The sequence below is a fragment of the Poecilia formosa genome, unplaced genomic scaffold (genome assembly GCF_000485575.1).
Source record: "Poecilia formosa unplaced genomic scaffold, Poecilia_formosa-5.1.2 Scaffold441, whole genome shotgun sequence".
NCBI classification, from domain to species: Eukaryota; Metazoa; Chordata; class Actinopteri; order Cyprinodontiformes; family Poeciliidae; genus Poecilia; species Poecilia formosa.
Window position 1 is genome coordinate 6,796 of NW_006800380.1, and position 21,677 is coordinate 28,472.

Consider the following 21,677-nt stretch of genomic DNA (forward strand, 5'->3'; position numbering starts at 1 on the left):
TTTTCGTTGTGTGTTTGGCCTGGTGGGACCGGTTGTCCTGTTTTCGATCTTTCTTTTGCATTAGGTTCTTTTTGTTATAGTCCGGTACTAGTAGGGGCTTTGACGGCCCTGTATAGGGTTGGCCCCCTGCTGTACCGTTTTGTTCTGTTTGACCGGCTCACCAGGTCCAACTTTCTGTTAATACTTTTGGGGTTTTGTTTTCTTTATTTTTTTGGGACACGGGATCTGAGGGATTGAACTTTATTTTCTTCACAGGAAATCAGAAGAAGCTGAACTAAGAAAATCAAAGTGAAGAGAATTTATGAATAAAAATAATTGTTGAACCCTCATTTGTTGTCTCGTGTCCTCAAATATGTTGTGCCCTTGGTGGACGTAACACCCTCCCTTAAGGATAAGTCCTTTTTTGAGACATTGTTTTGCTAACTTAGCTTCTGACCGGAGCTTTGGACGTTTGGATGCTCTGCACGTTGCACTGCAGCTCATGATACCGGCAAAGACTGCAGTACTTACCGTGCAACCAGGGGCCCCCAAGAGCAATATTTTTTTTTCCTTTTTATTCATAAAATAATGATTTCTACATACATTATCAAATATATATTATTGTAAAAACAAATCACTTCATAGTGAAATTGTGTGTTTTTGATATTATAGTGACATAGAAATTACTATTAAAAAAAAATCAGCTCCACTGAGGGGGCCCCTTAGTGTCCTTGGGGCCCTAAGCAACTGCTTAGTATGTGTATGCCTTGGGCTGGTCCTGGATGAATACGACGATGAATACGAGTATCTCAAAGTGTTCCCTCGCGTGAATGCAGGTCACCGAGGCCCCACTCTCACCCAGGCCCAGAGATGGGGCACGTTGACGAGTGCCTGGTGGCCGGGCTTTAACTCACAAAACCCGGCTGGGCACAGCCAGAAGAGGGTCCCCCTTTTCATGGGCTCACCACCTGTGGAAGGGACCACAGGGTTAAAGGGTGCAGTGTGGGAGGGTGGTGGCCGAGGATTGGGACCCTGGGGATCCAATCCTCTGTTGCAGAAGCTAGCTCTCGGGATGTGGAATTTCACCTTTCTGGTGGGGAAGGAGCCTGAGCTAGTGTGAGGTTGAGATGCTCCAGCTAGAAATAGTCGGCCTCACCTTGATGCATTTCTCAAGTCCTGGAATCAGTCTCCTTGAGAGGAGTTGGACACTCTTGCACTCTGGAGTTTCTCCTGGTGAGAGGCTCTGAGCAGGACCATCTTGGTCCCTGTATATTGGGGTTCACCCCGGTGAACAAGAACGTAGCCTCCCTCCCCATACAAGTGGGGAGTAGGGTTCTGACTGTTGTTTGTGCTTGCGTGCCAAATAGCAGTTCATATTATCCATCCTTTTTGGAGTCCTTGGATGGGCTACTTGTTCTGCTGGGGGACTTATGCGTACTATGAGGGTGTGCTGGGAATGTCTAGCAGAGTCTCCAGTGAAACGGAGCTCTAACTCTGTGAGACATCTCCCCCAGATCTTTGAACACATTCCAGGGGAGATGAAGGACATCAAGTCTGAATGGACTATGTTCCACACCTTCCAGTGTCAAGGTGGCTTATCTGAGATGTGGCCGCAAGGTTATGTGTGTCCGTCGCGGCGGACACCCAACCTTTGTTGGTTACCTCAAACTTTCTGGTGGACACCTTCAGTGAGGGATGCTGTCAGACTGAAGAAGGAGTTCTATCAGGCTTTTTTGGCCTGTTTGACCCCAGAAGCAGCTGGTGTGTCCAAGCAGTCCAAGCAGCATGCGACTCGGGCGGCTGCTGAGGCGAAAACTTGGGTGTGGGAAGGGTTTGGAAAGGCCATGGAGAAAGACTTCCATATGGCTTCAATGTGATTCTGGTCCACCAGCCAGCATTTCAGGATGGGGAAGCAGTACAGCACCAATACTGTTTATAGTGGGGATGGTATGCTACTGACCTTGACTGGGGACGTTGTGGACCGATGGGCAGAATACTTCAAAGACCTCCTCTATCCCACCAACATGCCTGCAATTGAGGAAGCGGAGCCTGAGGACTGGGTCAGGCCAGAGTCCCCATCTCTGGGGACGAGGTGGCCGAGATGGTTAAAAGGCTCCTCTGTGGCAAGGGCATTGAGTTGGATGAGTTCCTTAAGGCTCTGGCATTGTGTTGGTTGATGCAACTCTGAAAGATTGCATGGGCATCAGGGGCAGTTCCCCTGGATTGGCAGACAAGAGTGGTGGTCCCACGCAGAGTGTTCTCTAACTACAGGGGGTCACACTCTTAATAGAATTGAATAGACTAGAATTTATTGATCCCAAAGGGGAATCTTTTGGGGAATAAAAGTGACAAAATCAGACTCTATAAAAACCATGCATGACTCGTATTTCTCACTGCTCCAGCAAATGGGAGGAGATTTTAATTACACATCTGCGAATGTTAAATCAATACAACACATCTTCTAGAAGTATCCAAAATCTCCCAACATTTGTTGGTTACATCACTTTTTATAGGATTTCATCTCTATCCACCTTATTCCTGGGAGGCTTACTGGGGAAACAATTATGGGTCTTACTTCCGGCGCCCACGGGAAGTAACAGTATTTCACTGTAATTTGTAGGGTTTTTTGCTAATCTATATTAATGACAGAAGTTACATCTCTCTTTTCGGTTATAATACCATATTAAGTTAAACTTGTTCACGGACACACCGTCTGCTATCAGAGAGCTGCTCAGTACAGAGGATCGTATTTGTGAGTTTAATCACAGGGAGCGACAGGAACACGATCATTACGTTTTGTAACGGAATGACCGTGAATTAGCATCGCTGCTAGCAGCTCGTTTCTCTGATGGTAATAAAGACGAGAAAACCAGTACATTATATACATAAGCGAAATTATGGAAAATCACTCCATATATTAAATGTTTTTTAGCCATTTTATTCCTGGCGTACAGACAGGAGGAACATGCTCCCATAGAATGGCAGCCGGTGCAGTTAGCGAGAGGTTGATCAATCCCAGGTGAAGCTCAGCTCGCTGCTGCCTCACCGGCTTCGCTTCTGAGCATTTGAATGGGAAAATGCAAAAATCCAGCAATTTTGAAGAAAAAAATAATCAGAATTGGTTAAGCTAAGTAAAAAAAATAGATACTTTATAGTACAAACCACAGGGTGAAAATAGCAATATAAATAGTTTTATTAGTATTATTTTTCCATGATGACAGCTGAGGCTCTGCCTCACCTGCCTCCCCTGACCGCACGTCACTGCGCTGTAGGTAGCGGTGATAGCTGGAATTTCCACATATTTTATAGCCTAAAACCTCTGTGGAAAGCCGTTTAGCGAGTTGCTAGCATGTAAACAAATGGCGGCTCCAGTTAGGGGCAGAAGTCGCGCCCATAAATCACGCCTCATGGGGGCTAGGAATAAGGTGGATAGGTGTGTATTTGAAAGTTTCGAGCAATGGCATTGTTTCCCTTCATTTATGCAGTCATCCTGGCACAATTCATACTGTGTGTGTATTACATTTTACCATAAATGAAAAGGTCATCTCCATCTCATGAAGGTTCCCATAACACTTTGTCAAGTTGTTTTTCTTATCTGTCCAAACAAAAATTCCCTTCTTTCGGCTGCAACTAGCTTTCTACAAATATTCTTTCCGGTCAGTGACCTGAATCTCTGCCATAACTTTTTCCTTGCAAAACAGCATTACAAATAACATTTTCCTCTAACAAAGCCTCCCTGGAAAGGTCAATTCAGGGGTCCTGGAGAGGAGGATCTGTCGGATAGACAAACCTCAGATTCAGGAAGAGCAGTGTGGTTTTCATCCTGTTTGTGGAATGATGGACCAACTCTACACCATCAGCCAGGTCCTGGAGGGTGCTTTGGAGTTCACCCAACACATTCTACATGTGTTTTGTGGACTTGGAGAAGGTGTTCGACCGTGTCCCTTGAGCAGCCCTGTGGGGGTACTCCGGGAATATGGTGTACCGAATCCTTTGATATGGATGTTAGGTCCCTGGATGACCGGTGTCAGAGTCTGGTCCACATTGCTAGCAGTAAGTTAGGCTATTTTCTAGTGAAAGTTTCACTCTGCCAAGGCTGCCCTTTGTCACAGATTCTGTTCATTACTTTTATGGACAGAATTTCTAGGTGCAGTGTTGAGGAGATCTTTTTTGGTGGCCTTATGATCGAGTCTCTGCTTTTTGTATAAACTACTGACTTCATCAGGTCATGATATACAGCTTTCACTGGAGCGGTTCGCAACAGAGTGTGAAGCAGCCAGAATGAGGATCAGTGCCTCCAAATCTGAGGCCATGGTCTTGAGCCGGAAAAGGGTAGACTGCCTTCTCCAGGTTGGGGGGATGTCCTGGCCCAAGAGGAGGAGGTTAGGTATTTTGGGATCTTGTTCACGAATAAGGGGAAAAAATGGAGTGGGAAATTCACAAGCGTCTGCAGTGAAGGGGGGGCTGTACTGGTCTGTCGTGGTGAAGAAAGAGCTATGATCATGAGCTTTAGGTCATGACCAAAAGAACAGATTGTGAAGCACTGGGCTACACAATCATGGGAAAAACTGCTGACTTGACGGTTACCCAAAAGATGACCATTGGCACAAGGAGGTCAAGTCACAAAAGGTCATTGTTAAAGAGACTGACTGTTGACAGAGCTCTGTGTCCAAAGATATTGATAGAGAGGTGAAAGGAAGTAAAGTTTATGGTAGGAAAAAAGTGTACAAGCAATAGGGATACCCACATCTTGAGAATTGTGAAATAAAATCCATTTATAAATGTGGGGAATATTCCCAAAGAGTGAACTGCAGCTGGAGTCGGTGCTTCAGAGAACCACCACACACAGACATATGCAAGACATGGATTTCAGCTGTTGCATTCTTTGTGTCAAAGCCACTCCTGAACAAGAGACAGCATCAGAAGTGTCTCATCTGAGCTGAAGAGAAAAATTGCTGCTCAGTGGTCCAAAGTTATGTTCTCTGATGAAAATTAATTTTGCATTTCCTTTAGAAATCAAGGTCCCAAAGTCTGGAGGAAGAAAGTAGAGACACAGAATCCATGTTGCTTGAGGTCCATTCAAAGTTTCCCCAGTCAGTGATGGTTTGGGTGCCATGTCATCTGCTGGTGTTGGTCGACTGTGTTTTCTCAAGGTCAAACAGCCATCTTCCAGGAAGTTTTAGAGCACTTCATGCTTCCTGCTGCTAACCAACTTTATGGAGATGCAGATTTAATTTTCCAACAGGACTTGGCACCCGCACACAGTGCCTAAGCTACCAGTACCTGGTTTAAGGACCATGGCATCCCTGTTCTTAATTAGCCAGCAAACCTGTTTTCATAGAAAATCTATGTGGTATTGTGAAGAGATAGATGTGATACTCCAGGTTGAAGACCTGAAAGTCACTATCAGAGCAACCTGGGCTCATAACACCTGAGTAGTGCCACAGACTGATGGACTCCATGTCACGCTGCATTGCTGCTGTAATTAAGACAAAAGGAGCCCCAACTAAGTACTGTACATGTTCATGTTTTCATTTGGTCAACATTTCTAAAAAAAATATTTTGTATTGGTCTTAATGTTCTAATTTTCTGAGATATTGAATTTGGGTTTTCATTAGTTGTCAGTAATAATCAATATTAAACAAAAAATACATTTAAAATATCAGTCTGTGTGTAATGAATTTATATAATATAGAAGTTTCACTTTCTTAATGAAATTACTAATTTAAATTAACTTCATATTTTAATTTTATGACCATTCTGGGAGCTTGATAAAATTGACTTTGTTTCCTTATTTTCTTGTCCTGTCTTCTGTAAAATGTCTCCTTTGACTGCACTTTTCAAATGTTACTCCTGTTTTTTAGATTCACATGAAGACCATGCCTGCAGCCATGTACCGCCTGCTGACTGCTCAGGAGCAGCCCCTCTACATTTGATAAACTTTTCAAAATTTAAGCCTTGCTTGAAGTCAGCTCCATTGTTTACTACATAAAATGATAGTTCACAAGTGGAGCTTTTTTTCTTGTCTAGTGCAACTTAAAATCAGAATTAAACTGTATTTACTACAATACTTCTTTTTTGGGTTTATTACATTGGAAAGGATGAGGACACTTTATTGAATGCGAGTCTCCAGCTGAACAAAGTATAAAGTTGTTCTCTTTGTGATTTGCTGTTGCTGTTTGAAAAGTTAACCTCAACTTAAAATAAGAAACATTTTAGTATCTCTTTGCTGTTTATGCAACAAGATGAAATGAAAAATAGTTCTCTTAGTGTGTGGAATAACTATATGAGCCAAGACATGTTATAAGAAACACATATTGCTTTCACTTTGCGTTCTAACCTTGTGTGCTGATGTAATTGGGGGTGGGGGGAAAGGAAAATGGCAATAAAATGAAATTTGTATTGATTCAGCCCATTTCCTATATATTTGAGCCCCTTGCATTATGGATTCATTCCCAGTGTGAAAGCTTTTAATCTCTACTGAAATACTTGTTTTTATTCTAGCTTAATTTTTTGGCATCTGTTAACGGCAAGTGGGAGAACCCCTCTTTCACTGGTTGGGTGTATGAAACCACTCTAACCCTCCTGTGACCTTGAACTCCAAAAAAACTGAATGAAACAGTGAGTGGGTGTAGAGCAGAACAGCTACACATCATGGAGATGTCTTTGTCAGTAATAATAATAATAATCAATTTTATTTATAAAGCCCTTTATATCTCCAGTTGAAATCTCAAAGGGCTCATTCACACAGTGATGATAGCAACCTACCGGATTGTAGCTTGCTATCATCAGTGTCAGCCCAGGGCAGGCTGACAAAAACAAAGCTGCAAATTTTGCACCGTCAGCCCTTCTGACCAACACCAGCAATAATCAGTATAACCAATAATCAGTAACATTCAGCCAGAGCCTTTATGAAGAATGCTATGCTGACAGTGCATTACAAGTCCACGTTGTTTTCAGCATCAAAAATAATTTAGATAAATTCTTATATTACTACAGGGATTTTGCTGGTTTCTATTTACCTTACACCAAGCTTGAAACTTGTGACAAATGTGAGAAGAAAGTCAATGATGCACTATTATGTGTAATTTTGCTCACAGAAACACTTCCAATGTTTATAATACTTATAAAAATAAATTGTATTTTATGTGTCATTCCTCATTCATTTTAGTAACATTTTCTTAATCTTGGTTAGACTGAGTTAAAGTATAACGGGGAGGCTATGAAACAAATTGGGACTGTGGGAACATAACATAAAATAAAGAAATGCACATTTTCAAAATAAAAGCTCAACTATATGGGTTTAAAACAGTAAAAGATTGGAAAATATGAATGAACTTTCCTTATTGTTATATTTTCTACAGGAAGGAAATACAAGGAAGAGCAGTGAACACAAACTCAAGTACAGTCAGGTATAACAACACATTAGAGCAGAAGGCTTTGGAATATGGAAGCAAATCAACCCCACACCAGGAATGAGAGAATCTGTGGGGCCTTCTGTTTGGACTGTAATGAACTTCAAAAGGGAGGGAGGAACAGACAATACAGGTCTTTTGGTTTCTATAGAAACATCCTGGTCAGCATGCTGCACTCAGTCCATCATTTTCAGATTCGCTGCTTCAGGAATATGGCAAATGACACAAATGGATGTTTTTATTGAAGAGAACAGAAAACTCTTTAGAAAGCAGTTGGTGAAGACTAATTCCATCATGAGTGTACACCCAGCGTTCTCCCGTCCAGTCGTAGCGTTTCGGTCCACTGGGAACACAAAAGGAAAAAGAAGCGGGGAATAAAATTAGAGTCTGAAACCAGATATTTACATACACAAAGGCATATTTTTTTTCACTTGTATAAAGTCAAATCTGGCCAAGCTTCTCTTGTTTTAGTTCAGTTAGAATTACCCAAATTATTTATATTTGCTAAATGCCAGAAAACTTAGCAAGAAAAGATTTTTAGAGATGTTTTGGAACTTTTGAGTAGATATATTTGGTATGAGTTTCAGTTTATAACAAAATCAGAGCGCCACTGGAAACACTAGAGAAGATCAGACATTTTTGTGAGCTGTACTAATGTGTCTTTTGAAAATGCTATAAATTTGAGGTTAAAACTGTCACAGTTTTCCACTCTTGTCATCAGACATCATAGTGCTCTTAGACCTTGAAGTCAGTAGGGACTTCAAGGCCCCCCTTCAAACATCCTTTGGACAGTCTTGTTTCTCCTTTAGGGTTCTCAAACTCAGAAGTCTCTTCCCACTCACCTAAAGCTAAAGATGGACATTTAACGTCTTTTACAGAGTCCAAAGGCAATGAGTTAAATCTGGGCAAAGCTGCTCACATGGGAAAATGGAATGAAGGTCATTTTAACGCTGGCCAAACTTTCTTCCTTGCAATTTTAACTTCTATAATTTCCCTACTCCTCTTTTTTTCCTTTCATTCATTTTTTTACCCTTCAAATGCCTTCTATGGATAGGTGCTGAAAATTAGCAAGATTATAAGACTTTCAGATTCGCTGCTTCAGGAAGGGAATCTGAAGCTAAACAGAATGCATCTGAAGCATTCGCATGTTGTTCTCTGCACACGGAGTTTCACTTCCAAATACAGCACTGTAGGTTTCCTCCCACAGCCACACCCTAACCCTCAAAATAAATTACATATGAAAAAAAAATAACTCAAGAAGTGTAAATTCTAAAAAAATAAAAATAAAAATCTCAAGAAATAAAGCTTCAAACAAAATAATTAAATATAGGTTATATATTATATTCTACAATAATAGACAACACTGTAGTGCTACCTGGTAGGAGAAGAAAGCCATATCTGTCTGTTCGGTGTCTGTTTGTTGATCACGTACGTTCCATGGCCTCCACCCAACTTTACTGTCAACACACCACTCTGTGCACACATTCAGAACACATAGTTACACAGTCATTCATATGTGTTAAACTTAAATTACAATCAAACATTTTTTAGATGAAGTGAACGGCTGCCTATTAAGTTAACTATTTATTACAAGTGTCCATGTTAAAGTCTCCTGGATAAAGAAAAACAGCCTGAACGGTTCTGATTGTACCATCCATCACATTTTAAACAAAAAGGTGATCCAAGGCAGATCCAGCAGGGCTCCAGGATGACAGAACATGGTTGAAATTTGACAAACATCAAGTGGTTTGGCATGAATAGGAAATGAACTATGAGAGATGCAGGTGAGGTTTTGTGAGCATCCAGCTGCATCAAGATAATATTTTTCTGTCTCTTGTGAAAGAGAGACATTTGCCACATGACAACAACTCCTTCATAAACATGAAGGAGTCTTCATGAGTGTTTATGGCTGTTGTCATTAAGTGTCTGTTAATAAATAATGACACTTTTAATACAAAGTCAATACTTTGCATTAAAGTGTCATTTACCGAATGACATAACAGTCAATCATTTATGAAGACTCCATGTTCATGACAAGTGTTGTCATGTCTATGACAACATCATGCTAGTGTTATGCTCACCTTTCAAATGAAGTGTTACCAACTAGGTTTATATTTGATGCATAGAACTTGGCACGTTCCTCCCCATTGATCTGAATTACCATGCCTGCTCATTTGAATGCCTCTGAATTTTTGTAACATGTAACTTTTTTTAATACAAAAACACGTTTTTGTTTGTTTATTTGTTTTCTGGTAGTAATATTACTGTTGTGGGGTGGACGAAACCAGAGTCTATATTTCAGTCTTACTAATCTGTGAAGGGAATTAACCCCTAAAATACACTGCATCCCACTGTTCTGACTATATGTGCTACCTTGTCAGATCTTCCTACTGTAGCACGGATAGATAGCAATGTCTATGTGTCGGTGATAAACTTGTCTAAAACTGCTAGCGTCATATTTACAAACCAAAAACTATAACAGGTTGTGTTAATGTTAAATATATTGGATAACATTCTTTTAGTTATGGTTGTATGACAGTCACAATGTGTCCACCGAACTGAGCAGGTCACTGTATACCTGAAATGATAGGATATGCTTAATATTACACAGCTTCAACCTCACATAATATCGCTATCAACATGCTCTATATAGGACTATTCCATAAAAAGGAGTGTTATTAAATAAAAAATGTTTAAAGTACATAACATATTTTGTCCCTATTCACATGGTTGATGGGAAGCAATGACTCTGTTTGCAGTATACGGTATAGTAACAACATTGCAGACAGCAAACTAAAGCCATAAATATGGTTACAAGCTGCCTGTCATGTAAACTTAAAACATGAAGTAATACAGCAGCTTAATGAAAGCCAGGGATAAAATAAATTATTTAAAGCTTACCTTAATTTTCGATTAAATAAAAAGGACGAAACATCCACAGGTAGGATGTATTTATAAGAAATCTGCTGAGTAAGCAGTATATGATGCAACATCGATGTGCGCATTACCACAAGGTAGGACGGATTCATGGTGTTGAGGAAAAATGATTATTTTAGTGTTTAATACAGTTAATCTTTACACAATATACCTTTTATGTGTAAAAGGTATATTGAGCATGGCCATTTTGAACAAATTTCTTAATTTTGAACAGGTTTGGGTTAATGGTTTAAAACTAAAACTATTGCTGGGTAAGTATTCAACTTACGGGAAGGAAGAATAGAGATCAAAAGGGAACTCTGACTGAGGCTCCTGTTGTGTTATCAGACAGGACAGGAGGCCATAAAATTAGCATCTGCAGGAAGGCAGTATCACTTGGATGAGCCTGGGAGAGAGAAGTTTGCTCGGTTCATGGAAGATCAAAGTCTTCCAAAACTAACATCTGGGACGGTGTAAAACTGAATAGAACATAGAATGTTTAAAACCACTAACATTTAATTTGTAAGACATTTTTCTTAGTTACTAATAGCATGTTTTTTAATGAAAATTGTATTATATGTGACTATATCAGATTCAAATGGAAATGGTGTGAAGGAAAATGTTTTGTTTAGTATTAGAAAATTGCTCAGGTTTATGGTGAAAGGGTTTTAGAAAATGATTGTGTTAACTTTTATACTTAGGATTGAATGTTATATTGGATAGGTTAAAAAAGGAATTTTACTCCATTCTATTCTGTTGATTGTATGAACCACTTTTTGGTTTAAGGCAAGACTCAATCTTTTGAGGTGCTGAGTGCAGAAGAGCAAAATTGGGTTTGTGGAGATAACCTTTCCCTGAACTAAATTACCGAATTTAAGTTTGTTCCTGAGAATCTATGTAAGGAGAAGAGCGGGAGAGACTTTAAATTTCACACCTATCTGTGAAATACTTTTCTTATGTTCTTCTTTGCCCAGATGGCCTTAAAACCACAGGAGTTCAGGACAAGCTCTCCTCTCCTTTTGTTAAACAAAGGGGACAAAATGGCTTTTGATCTTGGAAGCAAATTGTAAGGAGGTTCTAACTTGTAAGAGGGTCCAAGATAGCTTCCAGTTGGTCAAGCAGAGGTACGCCATATTTGAACATATTAAAGAGGAAAAACACGCCTTTACTATAAAAGTTTGTACAGAGGAGTAACAAATCAGATTGCTGCCTTGTTTTGCTTTTTTGCATCAGCACTCTCCAAAGATGCGTCTATGCCTTTTTTCTATCCTCTTTGTCTCAGGTAAATGAATGCATGTCTCTGTTGTTCTGCAGTTTCTGTTGTAATTTTATGCGTTGTCTTCTATTGGATTAAACTGCAATTCTGTGACATCTGCACTCATTGTTGTTTTTGTGTGGCTACACGCGGCCTGCCGGGAGGACCCAGGATCATAAAGGAAGAGAGAGAGAACCAAACTTTTTCCAAAATTAACTAATTCAGAGAAATCTTCCTTAACAATGGTTAGCACAGATAGTTAGAACACCTGTTCCGCACCACACTGCTCTGTGCTGCTCTCCACTTTCCAGGCAGACTGCAGCAGTTTGAGAGTACCCCAATTTCCTCTGCTTGAATGCATTCTCAGCGCTGCTCCGCTGTGAACTGCAGAAAGGTTCTGCAAGACGCATGTGCAGGAAATGAGAGATTGTGCAATAAAGCCAGTGATAGAAGAGATGGATGGTGTCATAAAATGCTGTAGTTCTCAACTTCCAAAATTAACATTTTCCCTCCATTGCTCTGTCTGTGTTGACTGGCGCTCCTGCTGTGACTTGCACAATGCACTTAATAGAATTAAATCCAAGTTTTGTGTTATTTATATATCACTTATGCGCAGCCATAAGTGATACATGCTGCCAGCAATATACCCATATTTTTATTAACATAATATTTTCAGCAAATATAGTCTGTCTTGGTGAATTATTTTGAAAATACAGATGTGGTGCTCGTGCAGCTTCCTGTTGGATCAGCGTAATCTTTAAAAATTGACTCCATACTTGCTCCAGCGTCGAGAAGGACTTCGCTGCAGCAAACAGAAAGGGGCTGCACTGACCACTGTCAGTCTCATACCTTATTCGGAAATGGGACCATTGCACTCCGGAAGTGAAGGGGGCGCTATTTCCTATATTATCCGCGGCCTTCCGTTTTTATTTTTTTTTTAAATCTGTGCTACATTTTCACCTTTAGGGAGGAGTTTCACTCTCAGAATGTATTTGAACTTCAATCTTTTATTTACTTCAGCGCAGCTCACAGTTTTTAGCAAATTCTGTAGCTTTCGGGGTACTTCTAAATCTGCTCCTTCGTTGCATCTTTTCGGGCTTGCTACTGCCTCTAGTGGCGTGGGGGTGGTAGCACAACTAATATAATTACATTACACTAAATCAGGATACCACAACGTCTTTATTATTTACTATTAATTTCGGCAAAAGATAATTTATCTTTTGCCAGTAAAAGATAAATTATCTTATAAAACATATTTTTTTCATTTTCTTAAGAATGTAGAGCTAATTAAATGACAATACTTTTATACATTATAAATGATATCTATATATCTCATCAATTATAGGAGGAACCAAGGAAATAAGGAGACCTAAAAACAACATGATCAGCTATAATAAAAATACCATTTTCAATGTATACGTAAGAAATTTAATTGAGCAAAAGTCAATAACAGATGAATTAGGTACAGAAGAATAACCAGGGTTGTTAAACAGATACAAGCAAAAATTCTGAGACTTTTTGTTGGTAGAGTCTTATATATAGGAAAAAGTAAAATGAAATTATTTAATCTATCAAGGTGGAAATTTTCCTTCGACTAAAACGATGAATCATATTCATAGAATCACATTATCAACAATTTGTGAATAAAGCAAAAATACTTAGCATGCTACAGGTAAATATTATAATTTAGTTTGGTTAAGAATAATTACTGCGCTGTCAATAAATAACTTCTAAGAGATGTTCTTAGTTGCCAGAGGAACACAGCAACACCTTCATGAGCTCAGAGGTTCAAACTGATGAAAAACAATGGATGCTCTCTGCTAAAATATTTCTTGCCATCTTTCATGTTCTTTCAGCAAACAGTTGAGACAGAGTTGTTTTTGGTTTCACCACTATTTACCTGCTGTTATACCTGCCACTGAAAGTATTCTTAAAAGACTGTCTGTTAGTCTGCAGCTCATGTGACCAAACTAGCCGAGGAGATGAAAAGTTAAAACTTGAGTTAAAATGTTATTTTAACTTGAGTTGAGATGAAACTCAAGTTAGAATGTTAAGTTTTAACATTTTAACTCAACAACCTCTACCTAACTAGAAGTTATACAAAAACTCAAGCTGGGTAACCCCTAGATCACTATGTCTTCTTAGAAGGTAGTGTTGGTTTGCGATAAAAAAAAAATCAGACAAGATCCAGAAATTGTAGAGCTCTGAATTTTTTCCTTTATGCAGTTCTTAAGAAACATTTCACTCCAGTATCTCAGCATGACATGAATTCAACCAACAGGAGGGAGAGTTTAAACCATCTGGCTTTTAAAGGATTGGCTCCTACCAGGACTAATTAAGAGAAAGAGACATTTACATTTCCAGATAGAAAAAAAGTCACAATTGTACTAAACTATATTCCTAGAAAAAATATTTACATAATTACAACTAACACTAACAACTTCAAAACTAAAACAAAAACAATCTGGGCCCAACAAAATCCAAAAACATCTCCCCTCCCTCTCAATAAATTTCCCTAGTGAGGCTGATTGAAAACACCAGGTACTTGTCAGCACTGCTCATGCGCACGCTTCCATGGCAACACATGACCAAGTGACCTCAAAGAGGAGAGAGAATGATTAAAACAAAAATATTAAATAAAGCAAGTTACTTCCTCCAAACAAGAAATACATTTACCAGATAAATTAGAATATAGAAGTACAAAAACAACACCTGTTAGGGAGGGAGTAAATCCCTCACAGGTTGAGTCTCTGAGAACAGTTCTTAAAGATATAGTCAGTGTTTTCAGCAAAGTTGAGCTGACTGTCCAGGAATGACCTGAGGTATTTAAAATTTGGCAGCAGTAGACACCAAAAGAATGCGACTAAGGAGCAGATTTAGAAGTACGCTGAAAACTACAGAATTTGTTAAAAACTGTGAGCTGCGCTGAAGTAAATAAGAGAGAGAAGTTCAAAAACATACCAAGAGTGAAAATCCTTCTTAAAAATAACGATATATCACAGATTTCAAAAGAAATAAAAAATGGAAGGCCTTGGATAATATAAGAAATAGCGACCTATTCACTTCCGGAGTGCAACGGTCCCATTTCCAATTAAGGTATGAGACTGACAGTGGTCCGTCCCCGCCCCTTTCTGTTGGCTGCAGCGAAGTGTACTTGCCAGCGTCCAGCAACAATAGAATTGGTTTTAATTTTGAAGGATAGCTCTGCAGAAGGGTGGTGGACTACGCCACCACACGCACATAGTGCAAGTGCTGTTATTGATAATAACGTGTACATTTTATTGCAGAGGTTACACTGTGGCGGAGCCGGTTGCAGTGTATTTTAGGAGTAACAATTGAGGCATGGAGGTCTTCCAATCTATAAAACTTCACATTATAGATAAATTGTAAACATTCCAGTGGGAAATAGTGATTCAATGAATGGATGGCCTTTTCTCCTTTAGGTTATTTAGTTTGCAAAATAATAAGCTAAAAAGGAATTGAAACAGCTATTAACAGAACATAATTTATATAAAGTTCTTCCGTGATTATTTGGGCCGTCGAGTTTTCTGTCTCCTACAATAATTGATGTTCTGAGCTGACCACTTGATGTTATAATGCCTTACAGAAAACACAACATCGTATTCTGTTCCAGTGAAAGCTTCGTCTGCCAGATCTTCAAAGTAATCAGATAGAGCATCCAGCGTCTCATCTGCCAGCTTCTCATAGGCTGCTTCTGACAGCTCTCTTCCAGAGAAAGACACAAAAATATCAATTATTTGGGCAACTCAATAATTACTAGCGATATTACATAGGAACAATAACAAAGGAATACCTTATATGCACATGGGTCAGTTTCTTCTTTCTTCTTGATGTTAGAGAAAGAGTTCTGATTAACCCATCATCAAATCTTCTCAAGCCATGCTGATGTGGAAAGAAAACCTCATATAAGTAACTTAATGGTGAAATTTGATGTGTTTTGTTGTTGACATTGTCTTCTATAGGGACAATTGTGAAGTTTTTTATAATACAATATTCACAGAAACAAATAATATCCAAAGCTTTGAACATTGAACGTGCAGACAGCTACAGTGGAAAAGTTTTGCCACAGTGTTTGACTGGTTCAGTTAAAGTCCAGACACACATCCATTGGTGAATGTGTAGGAAGGTTTGAAAATTGCCGTTCACAGATCTATCCAATTTGACTGATTTGACTGATCTTAGGGCTGGACAAGATGGTTGAAAAATGTATCACAATACGTTTCATATCAACCGATAAATGATTACTCCTTTGTTTTGTTTATATGACATGCCAATCCGCTAGGGGGCATCGTCATGCCAGTAGCGCATGTTATATGCGTTTCTGTGAAGCGCATAGCGGAATAAACTTCACCAGATCCAAAAGAGAATTATTCTTTACTAAGCAACATTGACAAGCAAAGGATGTATAGTAACTCGAGTTCCACTAGCGTTTGAAGACGGAAAGCCTTATGAAACTTGGAAGAATGAAGTCAACATTTGGATGAGATTTGGAGAAGAAAAAGCAAGCTCTTGACATGGCTATGGAAATTCCAGTAGATGATCTAACGACACTGGAATGACCACATTGGTAGATAAAATAGATGATTTGTTCCTAAAAGAGAAAAAGGGGTCTATGAAGCATACTCAGAGTTTGATCGGATCATAAAAGAAATGAACATGTCAATGGTCAATGTTATTGATTTTGAGCAGTGTTATTCGGACAGACAGTTGGCTCCAACGGCATGCTCAGACGTAACATTTGCTTCTCGTCAAAAACTCCACAGACCGGCACAAGCCTGCTGGATAAGTGCGGACATTGATAAAAATGTGCAGTGTGCCAAAATACTTTTCACTGCTTTGGCTGTCTGCACAAAGCAGAGTGTTAAAATTACTGATGGCACAACAGACATGGAAAACATACACTCACTGCCCACTTTATTAGGAACACCTGTCCAACTTCTCATTAACACAAATGTCAAATCAGCCAATCACATGGTAGCAACTCAATGCATTTAGACATGGCCAAGACAATCTGCCGCAGTTCAAAGCGAGCATCAGAATGGGGAAAAAGGTGATTTAAGTGACTTTGAACGTGGCATGTTTATTGGTGCCAGACGGGCTGGTCTGAGTATTTCAGAAACTGCTGATCTACAGGGATTTTCGCGTACAACCATCTCTAGGGTTTACAGAGAGAATGGTCTGAAAATTAGAAAATATCCAGTGAGCTGCAGTTCTGTGGACGCAAATGCCTTGTTGAGGTCAGAGGAGGTCTATTTCTGCTGTGACATTCAGATGGTAGGGTCAGAATTTGGGATCAACAACAAGAAAGCCTGGATTCATCCTGCTGTCTATCAACAGTTTAGGCTGGTGATGGTGGTGCAATGGTGTGGGGGATATTTTCCTGCCACACTTTGGGCCCATTAGTACCAATTGAGCATCGTGCCAATGCCACAGCCTACCTGAGTGTTGTTGCTGACCATGTCCATCCCTTTATGACCACAGTGTACCATTAGGATCCAGTAGGATAACACACAATGTCATCAAGTGCGAATCGTCTCAGAATCATCTCAGACTGGTTTCTTGAACACGACAATGAGTTCACTGAATCCACATTCACCAGATCTCAATCCAATAGACCAGTGGTGACCTTTTCATCACCGCGGACTGGTTAAGGCTTGGCAATTTTACTGCGGCCCGAGGGATGGGATGAACCGTCAGAGAAGTTGGTGGGTTCTTCATGTTAGTGTGCCCGCTAAAGCTTAGTTCACATGGCACAATTTAAATTTTTTTGCCCCAATTTTCCCCTTACAATAATCTTAGAACGTTCCGCGTTCCACGAGTGTCGCTTGTGATAAATGTAGCCGATCATCCTGCAGTGTGTGGTGTGTTACTGCTCCGATCTAAAATCGGGCACATTCAATATGTTGGATTGTCTTGGCCTGATTATCTCAGCATGTGGGGTTTTCCCTGATTGGGAGCGAGAATGCAGCCTGTTGATGTGACAGGTAGCCAATCAGAAAGCACGGTGACGTAAGCATGGATGGGGAATCCCAAACAGCTGACATGGTGCAACCGAGAGTCTGGTGGGAACAACATGAATGTTTATTCTGCATTTCGTACAAGAAATATCAACAGAAGTGATAAGGAGAGGAGTTGGAGCAAAATTGCTACAGCAATTTATAAACCCGGTAACTTTTCAGCTATCCATCATTAATGTGACATAAACAGGTTATAACAACAAGGCTGTTCATTCAACCAAGGCTTGACACTGACTAACTCGCTTAAAATAAGTCCAAAACTTATTTTTGCTTCTACATCGTCATCCGTGTTTGTTTATCGGAGGGTTTTATGGGATTTTCTTCTGAAATCGGGATGTTCGTGAGTTAAATTGGTTCATGTGTGGTGTGTTGGTCCTGCCGTGTGGCTGGACACACAATTCGATTGAACCTGTTGTACTTTAATCAGTTCTGTGGCCACAGAGGTTTGGAAAAATCGGCCGAAGCTGTACTCCTCTCCTCTCGTCTCTACCACTGCCCTAATGCTCTCTGACTCTGGTCACTATGGTATCATTTACACATCCCTTCAAAATAAGATACAGATACACCACAAAAACAAACATTTTACTTTGATGAAAATTTTAACTCACGACAACGACAAATCAATGGGAGCCCTTAACTTTTTCGCCCTGAACTTTTTCTCTGCAAAGATGGTCCCATCTGTGAGTTAGAGGAGACAATGACACCCGAAGTGTTGCTTATGCACACGGTGCTTGGTCTCTAAGTGGCGAAGCAGTTTGAAGCTTAATTGCCTCGTCGCATATCATGCAGAGCGGGCTTGGAATGTGGGAATCACCTACCGGGATAAATCCATTCTCCTGTCTCTTCTCTTGGCCTTTTCCCCTTCGCAAAGAAACTTTCCAAAGACACCTGATCTGTTTCTTACTCATTTTGCTGCTTGTGGGCTCAATGTTGGCACATAAGATGTAACTGAGAGAATCCAGTTAAATAATTTTCAAAATAAAAGATCCTCCAGACTCAGATAATATATGAAACGGAAATATTTAATTATTTCTTGTAGGGCCGGGTACTAATTGATCCATGGACCAGTACCAGTCTGCGGCACAGGGGTTGAGGACGACTGCACTAGAGAACCTTTGGGATCTGGTGGAACAGGAGATTCACATCATTCACATCAACAAATCTGCAGCAACTGCATGATGCCATCATGTCAATATGGACCAAACTCTCTGTTTCCAGTACCTTGTTGAATCTATGCACGAAAGATTAAGGCAGTTCTGAAGGCAAAAGTGGGTCCAACCCAGTACTAGCAAGGTGCACCTAATAAAGTGGCCGGTGAGAGTATTCTAAGATAATAAAAAAAAGTTAATCGAGACAAAGACAAAAACAGTTGAATCTTTCCCAAGTAGCACATCACCCACAATAGAACTCCATACACCAAAGAATGACCCACAAATGTTCATGATACAGTGTTTGGGCTCAGCAATAGTAGACACTGCTTGCACTAGGACAGTTTGTGGACAAGAGTGGCTAGACATCTACAGTACTATGTTAAAAACGAAAAGATCAAAAAAGAGACAGAAACACAAAGTCACAGGCCCTTCAAGAATGGAGGTAGAAAAGTTGTCTACTATGCCATCAAAAAGGTAAAGATATCTGCTAAAACTGGCAACACAAAGTGTATTATAGAAACTGAAGGGGAACCTGCTAACATTCCATTGATTTTGAGTAAAGCCTCAGTTGTTTCAGTGCTGGTAGCGTCTGAACTAGGGGTGCACCGATTTATCCTGCTGATTTTTTTAATTTTGGGAGATGGGCAGGCCCGGCAGAAAGGGGAGGCATTGGGGGTGTTGCCCGCCAACAGAGTTAGCTATGCCAGCTGGAATGGAAGCTGTCCAAATTTCTATTATTCATATCTCGATTTCATATAATAGAAACTCCCGCATTTCCCGTATCTGTGATCTCTGTCCCTGCACTTTTTTCAGCCGTTCCATCGTTAACACGTCAATGCATTTTTCCAAGCCGCCTTTAAATGCAACATGAGCACCGCTTTGGCACCTCATGAAGTGCTGCAGAAATGGAGACCTGCTGTGTAGAGACAGGTGTGTGTTGGAATCATGGCAGCAAACTAGCAAAAGGCAAAGAACTTTGCTCAGTTTTTTTTAACCCAAACTAACCAAGAGAGTTGATTAATGCTGGTCGATGCAGGTAATGTTAGCTTATTGATAACTAGCTGATGCCAATATATCAGATTAAGCTTGTTAACAAGAACACTAATTTTTACCCATGTTCAAAAATGGGTAGTACTGGTTCCATTTTCTTGAGAAACGTTTTTGGGAAAAAAGGTACTTATACAAGTAGTTTTACTGTACTGAATGTTTTACTTTTACTGGAACAATATTGCAATTGCTACTCTTACTTGAGTAGATTAATTTTGCATTTAAATAAATAGACGTCAGAGACAGGAAACATTAGATTCTTAGATTTCAGCAACATACGAGCTAATGTTTATGCAAATCTGAACATAATTACTCAACATTTTATACGTCACTGTTTATATCATTATTGCTTGTTTTGTATTAATAAACGTGGTCATTTTATTTGAAAGGTTGCATAAAAGTTTATGTATTTATATTAAAATGAAAACTCATTTACTCTCCTTGCTTAACTCCTCTGGAGATGGGTGATCGCCCAATTCTTACACGTAAGGTAAGGTAAGGTAATTTTATTTATATAGCACTATTTCAGCAACAAGGCAATTCAAAGTGCTTTACATTAATTAAAAAGGAAATACAAACAAAACAAATGAAAGGAAAGAAAGAAGACTAAAACATATGAAATAAATCTTACCCCCCACTCTAATCTACCTCAGCAAAACTCTTAATAATCAACCACTGTCCTCGTCTGTGACAGATGTTTGACTGATAGACCAGCATGTCTGCATGTTTGCAGTTAACAATATTAACTGCATTAACTGCAATATTACTGTTGCCAACTCAGCAACTTTCTTGCTATATTTAGTGACATTTCAGACAAAATAATTGGCATTGGCCAAAATCTGACACAGCAGTTTAGGCTTTTTAAAGATCAGTAATCGGCAATCAGCCAAAAAACTGCAAACGGTGCATCCCTAGTTTTAACCAAGACGTCTTCTGAAATACTTGCACGCTTTACTCGTGATTGGATCAGTGTGCATGGCCCGCCACAAAAGTTATTCAGTGCCAATGGTAGAGAGCTTAATAATGAAGAACATGGTTGAGAACTTTAATACTGACATTAAGACAACACCTGCTTACAGCCAATGAAGTATTGGACTGTTTGAGCACCATAATCAAACTCTGACCGAGATCCTAATGAAAGTCAAAGCAAGTACTGGATGTGACTGGAGCACTGCCATGGACTGGGTCCTGATGCCAAAGAACTCTATGCTAAGCGTCTGTGGATACAACTCACATCAGCTGGTGTTCAGGCAGAATCCCAACCTGTCCTCTGTATTAATAGACAAAGCCCCAGCTCTAGAGGGCACCACTAAGAGTGAATGGGTTACCAAGCACATTTCAGTCATAAATGCTGAACGAAAAGCTTTTATAGAAGCAGAATGTTAAGAAAGTATAGGCAAAAAGCTGCAGTCCACAGATGAGTGATACGAAACTGGAGACAAAGTCTTTTACAAACGAGTGGACTGTCCAGAATGGAAAGACTAGAAGTGGTCAGTGGTCAAGATGGTACAGTATTTTTTGTAGGATCACCTATGTCAGGCTATGTCAGGCTGACATAGGTGCTTCACTACGTCACCTATGACATAGGGTGCATTCACACTGCTGCCTGAAGTGACCCAATTCCGATTTTTTGGCAATTCCGATTTTTTTGCCGGGGCCGTTCACACTGCCAGTAAATGCGACCTGTATGCGTTCTGCAGTGTGAACAGGCAAACGACCTGAAAGTGTCCCGCATGCGCAGTAGAGGGCGCCATAGCGTCAGCGTTCTCAGTGTTCTGCCAACCGCCATAAAAAGAAGAAGTGCTCAGTGTTTGTGGAAGTAAACATGGAGGCAAACAGTGGAGCTTAGCTTATATATTTGAAGTTGTTGTCCGGC

At 39.9% G+C, this 21,677-nt stretch overlaps 2 protein-coding genes across 4 annotated transcripts in view; one reads left to right on the forward strand and one right to left on the reverse strand.

The window, feature by feature from the left end:
* Positions 1-6,340, forward strand: part of LOC103155666 (amyloid beta A4 precursor protein-binding family A member 1-like) — a 9,105-nt gene extending 2,765 nt beyond the window's left edge. Inside the window, exon 3 of the mRNA XM_007577421.2 lies at positions 5,844-6,340. Within this exon, the coding sequence (XP_007577483.1) occupies positions 5,844-5,915 (72 nt within the window). The 3' untranslated portion in view covers positions 5,916-6,340. The remainder of the gene's footprint in view (positions 1-5,843) is intronic.
* Positions 6,341-6,644: 304 nt separating this feature from the next.
* fxn (frataxin) overlaps positions 6,645-21,677 on the reverse strand; it is a 34,071-nt gene continuing 19,038 nt past the window's right edge. For all 3 annotated transcript variants that reach the window (XM_007577423.2, XM_007577422.2, XM_016663749.1), the window contains 4 exons: positions 15,380-15,468; positions 15,171-15,291; positions 8,770-8,867; positions 6,645-7,737 (listed from right to left, as the gene is read on the reverse strand). In XM_007577423.2, the coding sequence (XP_007577485.1) occupies positions 7,599-7,737; positions 8,770-8,867; positions 15,171-15,291; positions 15,380-15,468 (447 nt within the window). In that variant the 3' untranslated portion in view covers positions 6,645-7,598. The remainder of the gene's footprint in view (positions 7,738-8,769; positions 8,868-15,170; positions 15,292-15,379; positions 15,469-21,677) is intronic.